This window comes from Emydura macquarii, unplaced genomic scaffold, assembly GCF_026122565.2.
Source record: "Emydura macquarii macquarii isolate MOO-44397 ecotype Brisbane River unplaced genomic scaffold, CSIRO-AGI_Emac_v2 contig_705, whole genome shotgun sequence".
Lineage (NCBI taxonomy): Eukaryota > Metazoa > Chordata > Testudines > Chelidae > Emydura > Emydura macquarii.
Window position 1 is genome coordinate 719,980 of NW_027130842.1, and position 20,286 is coordinate 740,265.

The 20,286-nt window shown below is 38.7% G+C and overlaps 1 protein-coding gene across 7 annotated transcripts in view; it reads left to right on the forward strand.

Annotated features, from left to right (window-relative positions):
- The window catches only part of EYA4 (EYA transcriptional coactivator and phosphatase 4), a 184,523-nt gene that overhangs the window by 129,224 nt on the left and 35,013 nt on the right, over positions 1-20,286 (forward strand). For 5 of the 7 annotated variants that reach the window (XM_067542251.1, XM_067542250.1, XM_067542253.1 and 2 more), the window contains 5 exons: positions 6,270-6,336; positions 8,604-8,746; positions 8,881-9,024; positions 10,196-10,275; positions 10,520-10,703. In XM_067542251.1, coding sequence (XP_067398352.1) covers positions 6,270-6,336; positions 8,604-8,746; positions 8,881-9,024; positions 10,196-10,275; positions 10,520-10,703 — 618 coding nt within the window. The remainder of the gene's footprint in view (positions 1-6,269; positions 6,337-8,603; positions 8,747-8,880; positions 9,025-10,195; positions 10,276-10,519; positions 10,704-20,286) is intronic. The other 2 variants (XM_067542252.1, XM_067542257.1) reach the window with 1 other exon arrangement.

Here is a 20,286-nt window from a genome sequence, read left to right on the forward strand (position 1 = left end):
CACTCATTTTGGGTGTCCAAGTAGAGAAGCCGAGGGCGGGTTAGCTTAAAGTTTTTAGCATTCTGTAGCACTTGACATGTTCAAAGCACAGCTCCCACGGGCCTCCTTTGCAGCAGCGAGCGTTCAGCACTTCTGCAACTCAGACACTAGGTTGACAAATCAGGCACCAAGCAATTAAAGAACACAAATAGTGACCACCTGTGAAAGAGTTTAATGATTTGTCCAGCCTCACACATCAAGTCTGTGGTGGAGGCAGGAATAGAATCTAGTTCTCCTGTGCCGCATTCACCTGTCTTAAACTTGAGATCTTCCTGCCATCCCCTGCCTCACTCACTAAATACCTTCCGACTTCTGCAACAAATAAATCAAGGGCTCCAATACACAACGGTCTCCATCGCTACACAGCCCTAATTCATCCTCCAAGTAGTCCATCCTGTGCACTAAATGAGATGGGTCCTGTGGAAAAAATAGATGATCATGTAAGTAAACACTGTGTCATAATGCACATACATGAGGAGGCTGAATTAAAGTTGCACGGGCAACTTCAACTCTGGCATTTCCTATCTTTTGAGTGTTTGGATTAGCAACCTTAATAATGTTCTTAACATATGGTTTGTGTGTGTGTGTGTGTAATTTTCTTGATTTTTTTTTAAAAAAGTAAACTGAAAAATCAGAAGTTCCATCACATGGCATCATATTTACACCCATATCGGGCAGCAAGATTCCAGTCTAAAGGTTCCACCACACCGACCTCTGCCACTTGAGCTAACAGACTAAGTGGTAGCAGTAGTAGTTTGTCATTCTTTGTGTGGACCAGCACTAGAGAAGCATGGGACATTTTGCCAGTAGGTTTCTCAGATATTTGCTGACAGCTGAGGAAGATTGAGACTCAGAAATGTTGGGTTCCATTCGAGGCTCTGAAGGAAAATATGCTGTAATGGGCACAGACTCTTCTTCCTGTGTCTTCAAATGACCTCCTTTTGCCCCATCCCCTCCAACCTGTCCCACTCCTGTCTCTTCCCCTCTCCTGGTTCCTTGTCCCAGCCTTATTCCTCTCATCTAGTCAGTCCCAGGCTCCACTCCTCAGACTACTCATCTCAGTCCCAGATTCCTAGCCCAGCAAATCCTAGTCTTACCCCTCCAGTTTCCTCATCCCAATCTCCCCCAACTCTCAGTTCCAGTCTCCTTGTCCAGCCATTCATAGATTCATAGAATATAAGATCAGAAAGGACCATTATGATCTTCTGCACAACGCAGGTCACAGAACCTCACCCACCCACTCCTGTAATAGACCTCTAACCTGAGACTGAGTTATTGAAGTCCTCAAATAATGATTTAAAGACTTCAAGGTACAGAGAATCCACCAGCAAGTGACCCATGTCCCATGCTACAGAGGAAGGCGAAAAACCCCCAGGGCCTCTGACAAACTACCCTGTGGGAAAATTCCTTCCCAACCCCAAATATGGTGATCAGCTAAACCCTGAGCATGTGGGCAAGACTCACCATCCAGACACCCAAGAAAGAATTTTCTGTAGTAAATCAGAACTCATCCCATCACAGGCCACTGGGCATATTTACTGCTAGTAGTCAAAGATCAGTCAATCGCCAAATTAGGCTGTCCTATCATCCCATCCCCTCCAGAAATTTATCAAGCTCAGTCTTGAAGCCAGCTAGGCTTCTTGCCCCCGCTACTCCCCTTGGAAGGCTGTTCCAGAACTTCAGTCCCTGATGGTTAGAAACCTTTATCTAATTTCAAGTCTAAACTTCCTGATGGCCAGTTTATATCCATTTTTTCTTGTGTCCACATTGGCGCTGAACTTAAATAACTCCTCTCCCTCCCTGGTATTTATCCCTTTGATGTATTTATAGAGAGCAATCATCTCTCCCCTCGACCTTCTTTCGGTTAGGCTAAACAAGCCAAGCTCTTTGAGGCTCCTCTCATAAGGCAGGTTTTCCATTCCTCTGATCATCCTAGTAGCCCTTCTCTGCACCTGTTCCAGTTTGAATTCATCTTTATTAAACATGGGAGACCAGAACTGCACATAGTGTTCCAGATGAGGTCTGACCAATGCCTTGTATAACGGTACTAACACCTCCCTATCTTTACTGGAAATACCTCGCCTGATGCATCCTCGGACTGAATTAGCTTTTTTCACTGCCACAGCACATTGGCAGCTCATAGTCATCCTGTGATCAACCAATACGCCCAGGTCCTTCTCTTCCTCTGTCACTTTCAACTAATGCATCCCCAGCTTATAGCAAAAGTTCTTATTAGTCCCTAAGCGCATGACCTTGTACGTTCCACTATTACATTTCATCCTATTTCTATTACTCCAGTTTACAAGGTCATCCAGATCTTCTTGTGTGATATCCCGATCTTTCTCTGTATTAGCAATACCTCCCAACTTTGTATCATCCGCAACCTTTATTAGCACACTCCCACTTTCTGTGCCAAGGTCAGTAATAAAGAAGTTAAATAAGATCAGTCCCAAGACTGATCCCTGAGGAACTCCACTAGTAACCTCCCTCCAGCCTGACAATTCCCCTTTCAGTATGACCCATTGTAGTCTCCCCTTTAACCAGTTCCTTATCCACCTTCCAATTTTCATATTAATCCCCATCTTTTCCAATTTAACTAATAATTTCCCATGTGGAACCGTATCAAATGCCTCACTGAAATCTAGGTAAATTAGATTCACTGCATTCCCTTTGTCTAAAAAATCTGTTACATTCTCAAAAAAGGAGATCAGGTTGGTCTGGCACGATCTACCTTTTGTAAAGCCACGTTGTATTTTGTCCCAATTACCGTTAACTTCGATGTCCTTAACAACTTTCCAACTTCTGGCTTCTCAACCCATCTGTCTCTCTCTGTCCCACCCTGGCATCCAGACACCATTTCACACTCATTCCCCATCGGCTCTCAGTCCCAATCTTCCCTCCTCACCCACCCTCCTCCCCAGCTCCTTGCTCCAGTCTCTTTGGCCAGTCAATCCCAGTTCTGCCCCCATACTGCAGCTTCTCTTCAGATCTGTCTCCCATCTATACCCTCCACACTTACCTTCTGCCTTCTACCCCACTGGTTCTCAGTCCCAGTCTCCCCACATCCCAACTCCTAGGCCCAGTTTCCCTTTCTCTCTCCTGACGCCCCACATTTCTCCCCTCCCTGCATATCCAGCTCTTGTCCCCTCTGAACTTGAATCAGGCAGCTTCCTCTGTCATGCTGCCTGGCCCAGCAGGGGGTCATTGTAAGCACAATCAAGACATTCTCTCTGCCCTCACTGCAGGTGTCCCCAGTTGAGTTGGCAGCAATCCAGACCTACAACTGGACTGGAGCATTCTCATTGTAGGTGTAATTGACAGAGAATTTAGCTGCTAAATTTAAAAGATCGCTATTGAGTGTGTGTGCGCTGTGATTTTTCAAAGGATTATAACCTGGCAAAATTTAGGTGGATTTTCATGGGGACAGCAAAAGACGCATCCCTAACACCTAGGTCAAATTTCAAGTCCCTGTTCCAAAACATGGCCGCACTATGAAAAGGACCCCAGAATGTTTTAACATGGCAAAATAACTGTTTTCCCTAGCTTCATTCTTGGACCATTTTGGCTGACAATTAAAAAAAAAAAAAAAAAATCAATCTACCTGAGGCAGACTCCCAGCACAGAAATTTTCAGCCCAAGCAGTTAAAGTTTGGCAAAGTTATAAGGAACTGAAAACAGGTTTTTATAACAGAAAATGTCAGGCAAAACCTTAATAGCGTCCAGAGAACCATTGTGCAGATACATAAAATATGTTCCCCAAAGATCTTACAATCTAATTCAACATATACAAATTGGTGTAACAAACTATCAGAAGGAATTAAAGAACGAGGATGAGAGTAATAGTGAAGAGAACTTGGATTATATAGACTAGCTGTGTGCATGATTAAGTGTCTTCAAGACATTTACAAATGTGTTGAGGTGTTCTAATATTATAAGATATGTAAATAAAATAAATATATGTAATACTTTCTGGGCACCTATATTTTTTCTATCCCAGTACAGACCAATTTAGGTCCAGGAAAGGAGGAAAACAACTAATACAATATTATTTGTACAGTCATTAAGATGAAATGGAAAGAAACTGAAAATATTAAAAGAAGACACATTCAAGAATATTTTCTTATGTCTTTCTGAATGCACATTATAGAGAGATGGATGTGCAGAGCTGTTTAATTACATCATGCATTTTGCTGTAAAATTGCTAATTTCACTGAGTGATTTGATAAGAAAAAACAGTTCATCCACTGTAGCTGTTTTAAAATTTACTTTGTACCAGTTACAGTAGTATGATAAACCTGTTTTGTTTCTCAAAGTTGGTTGATTAGCTGGATCTTCCGCTTCCCAAAATACAGTTCAGTAATAAGAGAAAAAAATGGTCTGATATTTCATCTAATTACATTACTGGTCAAAAGGCAGCAGAAATGCAATTAGTGGATCATTAAATTTCATTAATCTGAGAATCTGCAAGATCACCTTGTAGCTGTTTTGTCTTAGGCTTTGTCTACACTTAGCACTTACGTCAGCAAAATGTTTGTCACTCAGGGGTGTGAAAAAACCACCTTCCTGAGCGACATAAGTTTTGCTAGCATAAGCGCTCGTGTAGCCACGTTATACCAATGGAAGAGATTTCTCCCCTCGACGTAATAAAATCAGCTCAACGAGCATCTCCCTCCGACTTAGCCCTGTCTACATGAGCACTTATTCTGACAAAACTGATGTTGCTCAGGGTGGTGGTCTTTTCACATCCTGAGTGACAAAAGTTTTGCCAACACAAGTTCTAGTGTAGACAAGGCCTTAATAAAGAGGATTGAGGTGTTGTAGGGTGACTGACTATCCTTCAGAAGTTTAGCAAATAAGAAAACTCTTTATAGTTTTATAGACAGTTTGCTTTGATATATGCTTTGCAACTTACAAATTGAAATTTTATGAAAACTGCACAGGGTCTACAAATTATTAACCAGTGTTTTCTAATTTTGAAGCTAATCTAATGTCCATTTAAGAGGAATTAATTCTTTTCCTTCTACTACATTTTCCTAGATATTCTAAACGTTTAAAATAGCTTAAGAACTATGAAATTTTGCATGTGTTCAGAGCAGTAGATCTTAAAGGCATTCATTAGACCTGGATGTAGAAATAGATCACATTTCATAAAATATTTGGGAACCCAAGCCTATTTGTCACTTATACAATTCTTAAAGTTGGTTTGCAGTACCCCTATGAACAACTCAGGAAGGGCATACTTTGAAGTATAACTATGATTGATTAGACTACAGAAATTCCAGTGCTTCGTTGTGTACTACTTTAATCTTTTGAACAGTGAATGAACAGCAGATGGCCTAATAAAGACACTCTGTATATTTGCTCAGTATGGATTTGCTCTGAAGGGATTGGTTCAGCACTTTGGAGTACATATATTTGGAATACATCTGTCTTAGTCAAGACAGATGGTTAAAGGAAAGTGAAACTTCCAAATTCTTGGAATTAGTCCAATTTGGGTGCTGCTTTTGATTGAAATTTTAATAGGATATGACAATCATTCTGTAAGCTTTTTCGGAAGAATACAGCTGATAGTATAGGCATAAGTATGGTTAAGGGGACTGAACTGGGATTTGTTTTACTGACATTTCAAATAAAAATATTGCCACTGTCTTGCTCTAACTGATCTGAAGATAAGTAGATAAATTTGTTTTCCCAGGCTGTCAATTTGATATCTTTCACGATCGCTAAATTTGCTAAAAAACTCAAACATGGAAAAAAAAAATATTTTGCAAATTCCAAATTGTAATTAAACTTTCAAGTGTCAAGCTTTTAAATTAGATTTTATAATTTTTTCAATCCTATATACTATACATTGTATCATACATTTTTTAAAATGGCAATTTTATAATACATTACAGGAAGTTTCACTTAGAGAAAGCTTCATGACTTGTGGATCAAATATGTGTGAAATGTATGCAGAAATATATTTTTAAAAAAATTAAAAGGTGCTGCATGCTGATACAGGGAAAAATGGCTTTTATAAAATGGATTGTTTGGCAGTTTACTGTATGTTTTCAGTTTGCATATTAAAAATATAGTAGTTTAGGCTTGATGAAAGGTTGTGCTGTTTTAGTTAAAAACTCTACAAATGTAAATATTTTAGCATTCATTATCTCTTCAAAGTTTTTGGTATGTGAATTAAATCCATGTTTGTTTTGGTAAGTGTTGCACTCTTGTTTTCTGTTTTGCAGTAATAACAAGTAGTGGCTACAGTCCAAGATCAGCACATCAGTACTCGCCGCAGATATATCCCTCCAAGTTAGTGACCACATCTTTTCTAGCTTATTACAGTGAATGACTAAGATTTCAGGCAATTCTGTTGTTCAAACTTTCCAATAATGGAATACAGAATACACAATAACTAAATAAAAGAAGCAACAAATGGCTACATAGTTAAGAATTTGACTTGATACTAATCCCCATTAGCATAATTTCTCTATTTTTTCTCTCACACAGTTGGTGAAGACTTTGCTCTGGCTCTTAGATATGTAGTTATGCAGTTATATACAACATATATAATTGATTCTGCACACAGATGTAAGGGCAAGATTGAATCCCAGTGGTCAAATTCTCAAACATAGGCACCTAAGTTGTGCTGACAGAATATGCTCAAACACATGGAAGCAGGCACTTGATTGGTGAAAAACCCACAATTGCATGTGCAAAATGAGTACTTGCATGTACAAGTAACATTGCATTAAAAAAAGACAACTGTCTATATATAGGCATTCCATAGTCAGTATTGCCAAGCATTCAAAAAATTATGAATCAGGCTCTGCAAAAGCATGTTGGATTCTTTTTATTTATCTTCTGTTTCTTAAACCAGTAGGGGATCATGTTTCAGGTTTTTCTCTGCTACTATAAGGGCTAGATACTTACTCTCTCCCCCCGCCCCCCCAAAAAAAGTGAGATTCTCATGTAGTCACATGACTTCAAAGAGCTGGGACTTTGACAAAACACCACATATTGTGAGAGCTGAGATAAAATCAGTAGAGTTGGCAATGCTGTAAACTGCATGCAAGTGCTCATTTGCATGTGGCACTACCAGTTTGGTGCATACATGTTTCTGATTGCAGTGTGACGTTTGTTAGCCTCCTATCCGGCCCTGTCAAGTATGCAGAAGCAATGTTTGAAAATTTGGCATTATGTTTCTAAAATGAAAATGCTGAAATGTTAGCAAGTTATGCTGTCTGAAGTTACTTTATTTTAATACATTGTATTCACATCATATCAACAAATATTTAATAAGATGACAAGTAAATGTCTGAACTATGCATATTAGAGAGACTCTCTTCTATCCTGGGACTAACACCATTACAACACCACTGCATACAACTATGCATATTAGAGAGACAAGGTGGGTGAAGTAATATCTTTTATTGGATGAACTTCTGTTGGTGAAAGAGACAAGCTTTCGAGCTTACACAGAACTCTTCTTCAGGCAACTACAACAACGAACTAAGTGTAGTCTTTCTTATTTCACTTACAAGGGGATTTGACTGACAGTGCATCAGATATTCTTGTCCAAATATATTACAAGCTCTCCTTCAATTTTTGATTTACTGTAATAATTTTTTGGCATCTAAATTAAAGTGTAATCTTTTTCTGATAGCAACTGCTGCCAACTGTGCAGAAGTAATTAGAAAAAAAAGCAGAAGAAATTAGTATTTGATATTTAGTCATAGTTTTTAATGGCCAGGTTTCAGTTACGATAATTCTTCAGAGTGTGTTTGCTCAGCAGTTGGTCCATAAAATCTTATTTGACTTATTAAATATTCCAAGACAAATGTTTCTGAATACATTTTTGCAACTCTGGAAGGTAAAAATTTTAAACCTGATTTTATTCACTCTTCACTCTTTATTCAAATGTCAATATTCATAAACAAAAGATCACTTTTATTTCCATTCTTTTTTCTGTAACCTAAATTTTCCAAATGGTGAAAGCCTATCTTGTTATTGAAGTATTACTGTAGGCATTTTTTAATGCCACTCTACATCGGCTCAGTCCATCTCCCATTGAAGTCAGAGAGCCAGATCCTTAGCTACAGCTGAACTGTACATAGTACAAATTTGTGTATCTTGGCACTCATGTTTGCACTCCCCTGACCCTGCTGCCATTGTGTCTAGGCCAGTTCTCCTTCATTGGATTAGAGCAGCCTGAGGGCGTCTCTGATTGACTTATGCCAGATGCTCATTGCTCCAAGGGCAGAGGGGAAGGGGGGCTGTCAAAACCATATAGAGCTATGTTGGCAGTGGGGTGATCCTCCTGGGATTGGATACAGTAGCTTTAATGTTTTATTATGCTGGTTGTATGGTACAAAACATCCACACTGCACCAGAGAATATGACCCAGAGAGTCTCTCCGTTTACTTCAGTAAGGTTAGATTGGATTCCAGAAGAGTAATTCTTCTGTAAGAGTAAGACAAAAAAATCCGTTTGTAGACTTCTTGAAACTTTATTTTATTGCTTGAATCAAAATGTAAAGTATTTGTTGCCACAGTAATGCTATTTTTCCTGATATTTAGGCCCTATCCACACATTCTTTCTACACCAGCAGCTCAGACAATGTCTGCCTATTCCGGACAGACCCAGTATTCAGGAATGCAGCAGCCAGCAGTCTATACAGCCTACTCACAGACAGGACAGCCTTACAGCTTACCTACATATGGTATTTTTACCTCTCATTGTTATGCTTCCTTAGTTAGAAGTAAGATTGATTGTCAACAGGAAAATTCTTTACTTTTCTCCCCATCTGCCAGAGAACATTTTAAATAATCAGTTGAAAATTAATTTCTCACACAGATTTGGGTGTAATGTTGCCAGGCATCAAGACGGAAAGCGGGCTTTCGCAAACGCAGTCACCACTCCAGAGTGGATGCCTCAGTTACAGTCCGGGGTTTTCCACACCACAGCCAGGCCAAACACCGTATTCTTATCAAATGCCAGGTCAGCAACCAACATTGTCTTTTCCCCTCTTTCATTTCAATGGCACTCCTCAGGAGTGAGGTGTTGCTTAGTCTGAACAGGACTGAAGTAGGCCTTTAGGTTCAAATGTTCAAATTTAGGTGCCTACCTCGCATTAAAATAATTGAAATTGACATACAGGCTGATATCCTGTGACCTCGTGGAAGGTATTATTTTTTTGATTTAGCATTATGATGTGCATTTCTTCATAAGAAACAGTTATCAAAAGACCAAGGGCCAGATTTGCAAAAGTATTTAAGGGCTTGAAGATGCAGAATGGCACCTAGTGGGATTTTCAAAAGAGCCTAAACGAGTTAGTCACTTAACTCCCATTGAAATCAATAGGAACTAGGGACTAGAGTCACAAAAGGATTTAAGTATCCTGACTGCCATTGAGGTACCTAAATTCCAGAATCAGGTCCCGCTGGGCTTCAGAAAATCCCCACTCAGCAGTAGGTGCCTAAACTCACTTAGCATTTACATTTTTGCCATAAAAGTTCCCTTGACATCTATGTTTCTACCTCCGAGCATGTGCACTGCAGCCTCAGGCCAGGCATTCAGCTGCCTATGCCCCAGGGTGATGCACGAACTGCAGGGGGAGAGTAGGCGGTAGGCGTTCCTCTTCCTATCTTGCTTGCCTGATTATAGGGAGTTTACACAAAACAGTGGGGAGGAGGAGGCCTGCTTCCCTCAATTCTTAGCCCAGAGGACAGAGTATTTACCTGCAACGTGAAAGATCCTTGGTTAAAGTCCCTCTTTTACTTGAGAGGGAGAAGGTATTTGAACTGTTTTATGCTGAGACTGGATGGTTGGAAGTGAAGATGAACTAAGTAATGAATATATGTAACGAGAGGAGAAAAAAAGAGAGAAAAGAAACTTACACGGGAGTGGGTTGAGGCACAGTAGTAAATGTGAAAAGGTTTTCTTGATCAACAAAACCACATCTTCTCCAAGTTTCCTTTAAAAATATGAAAAGGGAAAAATAATTTGGAAGCAGTGTTTTATCTCTGTTGAGTATTTATTATAATGTTTTATATTTTAAAGTGAGAATCTCAGTTGTTTGTGCTTCTGATCTGTCTGTATTGTACTGTGAAAGATTTTCTTTTCAATACACAAATATGTTCTTATAACGAATTATTTCCTTTAACTTTAGGTTCTAGTTTTACACCCTCATCTACTATTTATGCAAACAATTCAGTCTCAAATTCTACAAACTTCAGTAGTTCACAACAGGTATGAATATCAACACTTTTATATGTGCAGTAGAAAAAAATATTTTAAGTGATCATACAATTTCATAATTTGACCTATTTAGGTTAAAACAGGACTATTATGGTTGAATGTTTGATAGGGCAGCAGTGTACTTTAATATATAATCAAAGACTGAAATCTTCATAAGAAAAATTGATCAACCTTTTCATTTAAAATACATGATAAAGAAATCAGTTCACTTAATAAACTGTCTTTACTTTTCCAGGATTATCCATCCTACACAGCTTTTGGCCAAAACCAGTATGCACAGTATTATTCAGCATCAACATATGGAGCATATATGACCTCAAACAACACAGCTGATGGCACCTCTTCATCATCATCAACCTATCAGCTACAGGAATCTCTCCCTGGCCTGAATAGTCAACCAGGTACAGACCTTCATCAAGGTGAAAAACTTTTGTGTATTTTATCCCATCAGTTTAGATGTGTGAAAGCAGAATTGCAAAATGCCAACATAGGTAATTTTTTAACCAATAAACGTGAACTTTTACACTTTTCTTAGTGTCTCTAAAAAAATATTTTATTATGGAAACAATCATGAGAAATTTTTAAAAACAAAAAAAAGAACATGTAATATCAGATTAGATATTAAACAGACCACAACCAAGTAATTTTGGGAAACTGATACATGTATCATTATGGGAATGAGAAAAGACAACAATCAGATACATATCTTTGAGCGTCAAAAACTATTGTGTTGTAGCAGGACCTCTCTAATTCACACTCAAAAAGGCAATCCCTCTCCAGCTCTCAGCAAAGATTTAACAGGAGAATGGGGCTGAGAACTTGTATTACTGACACCTAATAATATTATTATTATTAATAATATAGTATTAATTAAATTAAATTAAATAAAATAATAATACCTAGCACTTCATCCATAGATAGATGAAGCACTTTATCCATAGATAGATGAAGCACTTTATCGTTATCACCATTTTACAGATGGGGAAACTTAGGCACAGAGTCGTGAAGTGACTGGCCAAAGGTCACCTAGGAGACAAGTGGCAGAGCCAGGAATAGAAGATACATCTGCCAAGGGCCAGTCCAGTGCTCTATCCGCTAGGTCACACTGCCTCCTCTATTTCGGCATATTTACTAATAGGGTATATTGTGAAGTATTATCATAAATAATTAAAATCAAACTACAGTTGTTTCTTTATTTAGACAAGCATTTATTAGTGTGCTTAACTTTAAGTATGTGCATGCCACAATTGCTAATTCACAAAATTCAACAATTCACAATAGAACTACCAGGTATTAGTATCAATCTATTACAATTATATTAAAATAGTTGAGGTTGTAAAGTGAAGCACTCAGAAGCCAGGACAAGACCAAGTTTGCCTGCCCAATTATGCACCCATGGGCATATGCATTTACAATATTTTACTATATAATCACACACAACATTTTTACAGGACCCCGTCTCATTCAGTGCATGAGGGGGACGTTGCTCTGTGAATGAGGAACCTGTTCAGTTTTTCTTTTTATCCCCATCATTCACCCTGTAGCTCCGTGCCTGCTTCATATACAGCACACCATCTGTACACACCATCAGCACACACTGCTGTACATAAGGATTGCTTTTCCTTCTTTGTAGACTTTTTATGGTGCTCATTACGTTAGTAGGTGAGCACCTCACAGTGCTTAATAAACTGATCCTTGCAACACCCCTGCAAAGTCAAGAAGTATTATCCTCATTTTACAAATGTGAGACTGTGGCACAGAGAGATTAAGTGTCTTGCTCAAGTTCACATACCAAGTCTGAGAAACACAGTAAAAGACCCCAGATCTTCAATGTCTCTGTCCATTGCCACGTGAGCTTTATTTGTCTTCCAGGGGACCCTGCTTCATTCATCATACATGATACAATTTCTGTAGTGTGGACCTGATCCAAAACCTATTGAAGTCTATGGGAAGATTCTCATTGCCTTTAATGAGTTTTGGATCAGTCCCTGAATGCAAAAGAGGTTCACTGGACCCTAGACCAATTCACTACACAAGGCTGTCTCATTCTCTTTTTACTGAACTGAATGACAAAGGGATCCTGCAGAAAAAAATATGCAGTACTATATTATAATAATGAATATGCAGAAGGGGGAGGAGTTAAGGTTGTGTAAAACACTTACACGGATCTGACAGCACTACCTACTGTTTAGATTGCATGACACTTCCCATTACAAGACCCTGTTTTCAGTTACTTATAACTTTGCCCAACTTTAACTCGGGGTGTTGAACTCATTTGCTATGGCGGGCCAGATTTGAATTAAATGTACTTCAAGTGGGCCATACATACCATAAATCGAAATACTAGGCACTTTTGGAGCACTGTGTCTCGTGCACACAGCGCTCCATGCGCTGCTGCCAAAGCGCACAGATCTCATGGCAGCGCGCAACACCGCGAGATCTCATGGCGTCGTATTCTCTGGCGGCAGTGCGTGATGCTGCGAGATCTCGCGTCAGTGCATGCTGCTGCCAGGAGCCGGACCAAAGAAGTTGGTGGGCTGTATGGCTGGATGTTTGACACCTCTGCTTTAACTGTATGGGTTGAAATTTCCTGTGCCAGGTGTCTGCCTCAGGCTGAAATGTTTTTGGAAAGTGTGTGTTTATATAAAATGGGAAAGTATATTTTGTTCACTCCCTTGGTTCTGGAAAGTAGCTGAACTATTTTGGCACAAGCTTAAAAATTATTAGCTCCTGGACTCAGAACAAACCTGCCAAATTTAAGACCAAAAGATAAAAGACTACTTTATAATCAACTGAAATTAGAACACTTCAGGAATGAACATTCACTGTGGATGCTCCACATACAATTAAAAAAGATTCTGGTATATGTTGAAAGAATGCAATGAATGGTTATAACATTATGTTTTGAGAACGCTGCATGCTTCAGGATGTTTTTTACTTCCTGCATACTTAACAATATTTTGCAATGAATAGATTTGCACATTATCTCAGTTTGTAGCTGTGCTTCTTACAAGTGATCTGTTAGCATACTGTATTTGCAAAACCTCTTTACGATAGTGTTTTATAATCTGCATTCAATGTACTATAGAAAGGAACTTTATGCAAGTTAAATAACTGAAACCCATGAGTATGTAAGTCTGAAATAGTGAGAATGGTTTTTATATTTAAACACATGAGCCTGTCTCCCTTTTAAATAGCTTATGTATTTGAACTTGTAAATCTGCCCATGCACTTCCCATTTCTGTGAAGTGTTGAACGGGTCATGCGACATAGTGTGCAGAGTGCAACACCCATTTTGAAAATACATTGCATGCCTGCGTTCTTGTGTGTTACTTTAAAAATACACTTGCATAAATGGAGTGCGGCATTTTGAATACTTAGCCTGTAGCTTAGACCCTGTGAACACTACTGATACACTAGGTCACATCTCAGCACTACGGTAGCCTGGATCAGCATGTTCTGTCTAAAGAGATTTGTTGGCTGGGGAACCATGGTCTGCACCATTTAAAATCTAAAATAGATGCATCCAGGTGCTTCACTCTCCAATTCTGTCTGACCAGGGGACGTGGTTTCTTTTCCTGGGCAGAGGATCCTTAATCTAGTCAAACATATACGACTCCCAACTCAACAGTCAAATCCCAATTATGATAGTATTTATTGAGTAGAATGAGAAGATAACCAGATGAAAAAACAAAAAAAAACCCCAGACATTTACTCTTACCATTGAGTGAAATAAGCTACAAGAAGCTGCATGACTGCTGCAGGTCAGGAAAACAATTACAACTATAAAGGATTGGTAGTTGTGTTCCTGTGTGCTGATAGCAGGATCTCAATTTACGGTTTCTTTCTTGGAGCTGTCAGCTTCTCTTGGCTTTTCTCCCACCAGTCTGTGCACCTTCACCTTCCAGTCAAGGACTGACCCTTACTTAGGACTATACCTTTAAGTCACAGTCCTGTCTTGGGGGCAGTAAGGTAGCCCAGTCTCTTCTCCCTGTGCGCTCTAGTGTGAGTGAGGGGTGTACTGGTTGCCCCTTCCTACGGGATGAGTCAGACTGCTCCCCCTGGTGCATTTCACCTGCTCTGATGTGCCCAGGCCATGGCCCTGGCTCCTGTCTGCCTCCTTTGGGGTGTACTGTGCATCCATCGGCAGATATAGAGAGACTAAGGAACAAGCGGGCCCATAGGTTTTCTGGAAGTGGGAATGCTCCTGGTAACCCAACCACCACACATCCATGTATGGATTCTTTATTCAGATTCTTTATTTCACAGACCCTTCCCTGCGTGGCAGTACGTCAATGCACATTTATGCGGACGTATCAGAACTTGTACTCCTCACACTTTGTGGGGTCTTCCTTTAAAGAAAACCTGTAGTTTCTCCTAGAAGTGGCATTATAGCAAAATTCCTGTGGAGAATGCACAGACAATGTTAATAATGTATTCAGGCACAAACGTCCCATTGTAGCAAGCACAGAGAGAGCCCAGAGACTTGTGAACAATGCTGTTGTTCCCTAATGCTGTTATAAACATGGTTTTAATTTATAATTCTGACTGGAGCTTAACTATGTTCCACAGCCAGCTTAACGCCAAGCCCAGTCCGTACTGTGTTTTAAGTTATTGATGGTATGATGTCACATTTGCCTGAGGGATGTTTCTGGTAATGGCTTGCAGAAAGAGGAAGGTGGCATGCAGCTGTCAGCAACTTCTCCCCTTTAGCAGGGAAGGGGAGCCCAGCTGCTTGTGGAACTTGGGAGATGTTACTAGGAAATCTTGGCTCAGAGGTAGCAATTGCAAAAGCTTCTGGTTACTCCTTCACCTGCAGGATGGAGAAGAAGCACAATGAGCCCTGCTGCTGGTATTCTGGGATAATGGTGGTAGGGCCTGCCTATGCACAGGAAGGAATAAGCATGTGCACAAATCAGTCTGCATTGACTTTCCTTCTGCACACTAGGCTATGCAGAAGCAGTACACAATGGGGTTTTCACTGGGTGTGCATGTATGCTTGTGTCTTCCCTCCCAGAGGGGGCCCCCTTAGCATTGGCTGTGCTCTTACTCTCTTTGTTCAGTTCGGTCATGGAGGGCTTAGTGGCATGGAAGGCTTTGTGCTGGCCCTGCATCCCTATGCCTGCAATAACAGGCCATACCGTGTTCATGCTTAACACTTTCCTGTCACTTTCTTGTATCTATACTTTCAGTTGCCAGTGAATGAAGTTTCCCAGATTCCATAGCTGTGTGTTGAATATAAGAAAACGTAAAGAATTTCAAGCATTACAATTAATACTTCTAACTTTGGTGAACTGCATTAGGAATTCCCTATCTCTAAACAAGAACACACATTTTTCATACCTTCTGTCTATGACCAGTTTGCATTTAGTTTCTGTCAGATTTGACATACATTCTTACTACACTACAGCTCTTTATTTTGGTCAGGTTTTTTTTAAGTTTAAAGAATATACTCATTTCTGAAGCCGTGTAAGGATAAAAAAATAATTTTCCCCTTTAATATGGATGAGCCTACTGTTTGTGAAAAGCAAATCTAGCAATTAAGCCTACAGTTGTTCAAAACCCCATGCACTACTTACTGACTTCTGCAGTTCTAAAATAGAAGCATGCCTTGCATTCAAGTATGAGACAGCTGGTCATTCTGATTTAGAGATTAGCTTAATGAAATAAAGTTGGCTGTAAATATCTAGAACTTACAAGGTACAGTGATTAGTTACAGTACTGATTAATGGATAATTATGCAATCATGTACAGTGTTGGTCCAAGGAGAAGCCTGGGGCAACTGGTAATGACTAACATTAAATGGAAATTGTAAATAGCATTCAGTTATTTACTTCAACTATTAGGAACTTTCTTAGAAGATCTAGAAAGATTTTTTAAAATTATTTTTGGAAGAATTAAGTAAATTCAATAATTGGGAACAGATGTTTTAATATGTGACTTTAGAATTGAATCTTGATTTTTTAGAAAACATTACATTTTTCACATACATTATGTTTTCTTGTGTTGAAAATAATTAAAAGGTTTAGACAAGAGGTAGGGTTCTTTTTCTTTTAGTCTGTTTTTTATGTAGTCTTGGAAGAACTAGGAAATAACATTTCCCTTAATAAGGGTCCCCTCCTAGAATACTTACAAATTCAAAACTCCTGTTGAAGTCAGTGGAAGTTCTGGTTGTGCAAGGAATCCAGTTTCGAGCTGTCACTTTGTACTTTTTCAGTTAACCAAACTTATTTTCTTCTCTTTCTTATGGAGGACAAGCGAATACTCCTTGGCCTTATTTACTTCCCCACTACCTTTAGTGCTTTTACTGATATTGGCATTGCTCAGGAAATACAGTTGGTTAATTAATCAGAACTCCCTCTCCTGTCTAGTTCTGCACCAGTAAAGCAAGAATACTACTGAGTCATGATTAAGTGGAAGTGATTTTTTTTCTATTTAATTTCCCTACTATTCCTCTGAAATTATAACCATTTTAGATTGGGGTAAATTTTTCAAAAGTGCCTAAGGACTAGATTTTTAAAGATATTCTTTTAGGTGCTGGTATTTATAAAGATGCGTACGGGTGCCTAAATACCTTTAAAATTCTGGCCCTCAGTATCTTAGATTCCTAAGACCCATTTTCAAAAGTGATTTATGTATTTAGAAACATGTCTCATTGAAAGTCAGTTGGATTTAGGCTCCTAAGTGCCTAAGTCACATTTGAAAATGGGTATTTGACTCCTAAGTCATTTAGGCACTTTTGAAAATTTATCCTAGGTCAAATTATAACTTTGTTTTCTTGCCTATGTCAGTCTGGCCCTGTTCTTTTCTCCCCAAAATCTTCATGAGAGTATGTATACAGCTTTGTCACTTGCATGCAATGCAGCCCTCCCAAACCAATGCTATAGAAAATGTTTTTCTATTAAATTCTTCAGGTATTTAGAATAATTGCTATATAGCCTTATTTCATTTTAATAGAACTCTGTTGGTTTCATTTCTATAGAAATATTCTCTGAGGATACTCTCATAGATAGTATGTATGCATGTAGAATAAAATATTAAACTAAATACAGAGACATGGATTACTGAATGATACTATAAAGAAACACTTTGAATAAAACTTATTTTCTAGGACTTTCAGAAGTTACCAGTATTGTACTTTGATTTTTGTGTTGACATTTTGGGGAGGAGGGGGTGATTTGGTAAGAATCAGTATTTATAAACTACTTGCTTCTTAGTTCACCTATTTGGGTATTTTGCTGGGGAAGCAATAAAACAAAAAAGCGAGACTTGTATGAAGTTTTGTTTTTATCTTACGAGGAAAAAGAAAAATGTGAATGTGCATTATGTAGGAATAGTTCTGCTTTGCATGAAATGATTGTGTATCTACTGCAGCAAATTATTGGAAAATAGATAAACACAAAATTATTTTCATTAGAAACTCATGCCACGTATATACAGATGGATTTCCATCTCTTCATTTGTACATAATTGAAGATCTGTGTCAAAAACATCAGATCATAATTGTGGTATTATCATTTGTGGGGGCTTTAAGCAGTTTCATAGATTTTAAGAAAGTTTATAATTCTTTTAATTCCCTCACATGACCAACAGTATTTTTTTCCCAATCAAGACATAATAAAAACATTGGAGACACTCATTGTTCCATTTTACTTATTTAACAACCTTTAGCAGATTGTTCACTAAGCAATATAATGAACTAAATGATTTACTTAATGACGATAAAAATAATTATTTTTACTAGAAATATGTAAATTCACTCAACCCAGTGTCTGTAATTCCATGGGACCTTGCTGTTCCTTTTTTTGCCCTTCTCTGTCCTTTGGGATCTCAGCTATCCTGCATGAGTTCTCAAAGATAATCACTAATGGTTCAGAAATTGCTTCAGCTAGATCCTTAAGTACCTTAGGGTGAATTTTGTCAGGCCCTGCTAACTTGAATACATCTAATTTATCTACATATGCTTTAATCTGCTCTTTTCCTATTCTGGCCTATGTTCCTTCCCCCTTGTTTTTAATATTAATTGTTTTAAGCATTTGGTCACAATTAACCTTTTTAGTGAAGACTGAAGCAAAATAGGTTTTGCACACCTCAGCCTTCTTGATGTCATCTGTTACTACCTCTCTTTTCCTGCTGTTAAATAGTGGACCTACGTTGTCCTTTGTCTTTCTCTTGCCCTTAATGTATTTATAGACCTCTTCTTGTTGTCTATTTTGTTGTCTTCTTGTTCCTTGCTAGGTGTAACTCATTTTGTGCTTTCTGATTTTGTCCCTACGTGCCTGTACTATTCTTTGGTATTCATCCTTAGCAGTTTATTCATGTTTCCACTTTTTGTAGGATTCCTTTTTGATTTTTACATCATTAAAGAGCTCCTGATGAAGACATATTGGCCTCTTACTGTTCTTCTATCTTTCCTTAGCATTAGGAGAGTTTGCTCTTGTGACTTTAATATTGTCTCTTTGAGAATCTGCCAATTCTCCTGAACATCTTTTTCCCTTATATTTTCTTCCTATGAGACCTCACATACCAGGTCTTTTAGTTTGCTTTTTTGAAGTCCATTGTGTTTCTTTCACTTCTTCCTTTCATTAGAATCATGAAATCTATTATTCCATGATCACTTTTGTCCAAATTGTCTTCCACCTATCTTTCTATCTTCAGATTCACAACCACAAAAATTAACGGTGTGTCAGAATCAAGCCTAGAATGGCTGCCACTGGCTACTTCCCCCTTCCTTCCAATAGTCTGTAAAGTCATTAGTATCTCGGTTTGTAAGGTGTGACTAAATATGGAGTAGAGTCATCGACTGGCCAATTTTGAGACAAAGCTTTTGCTGATTTTGGTTGGTGTGTGGACAATGATGGGGGAAGAGTTCAGGTTGCTTGTGTAGCCTCAGTATGAACATGTTACTGAATTTCTGTGGTTTGACCACAGCTTTTTAAAGGGTTTGTCTCTGCGTATGTGAACTTTAAAATGTTCTTACGTTGATCTATATGGCCTGTCCTTTCTCATGACATATAACGTACGTAGGTGCAAATGGCCTATCGTATTCACTTGTGAGCCTAATAAAAATCTTCTTAGAAAAGAAAAGCAGGAAGAAAAAGAAAGGAGTTGTTGCCAGTTGAACTTATACATTCCTTAATATTGAGCTATTTGGCTTGATTGTAAACTCTGTGGGGACAGGGACCATCTTTTTGTTCTGTGTTTGTACAACATCTAAAGTACATAATTAGAGCTCCTAGGTGCTATGGTAATACTACTATTAATAATAATTAATAAATAATAGATCCTGCCCTCACCAAGTTACCTTTGATTTAGGCTTCCCAAAGCCAGGTATCTCTTTGGTTTCAATCTGTCCAAAGTGAAAAGTGTTTCGTACTTCCCCCCTCAGTTTTATGCCACTCCAGCTTTTCAGACAGAATAAAAAGAAAACCTTGTCATTCTGAATGTGAGGCAGGAGCTTTGTCCCTTTCCTGTTTCTGACTGGTGCCCATTAAGATGCCAACTCAGAACCTTGTTTCAAACCAAAAGAACACTAAACATTGCATTCACCGTTACAGTAGGGAACTTGGGAAATGTTTGTACCTGACTTGTAATTTGTAAGAGACAGGGTGGGTGAGCTAATAGCGCTTATTGGACTAGCTTCTGTTGATGAAAGAGACAAACTTTCTAGATCCACAGGTCTTATTCAGGTATGGGAAAGGTACTCAGAGTGTCACAGCTAAACACAAGGTGGAACAGATGTTAAGGGTGGACGCCCTCGTTCAATGTATTTTTAAAAAACCATCTGTAGCGCAGCAGCATAGAACCCAACAGATTAGAAAAACTGGACGGCACCCTTGAATGAGTTTGTTGAACACTTTAGAAGATGTCAAGCATAGCTGTACACCATTACTGTTGTGAAACATAGGCATGAAATCATTAAGGCAGACAAATGAGGAGGATTCACGTCTTTTCACACTTAGGAAACTGGCTAAATTAGCCATTCCCTAGATATGTCACCAG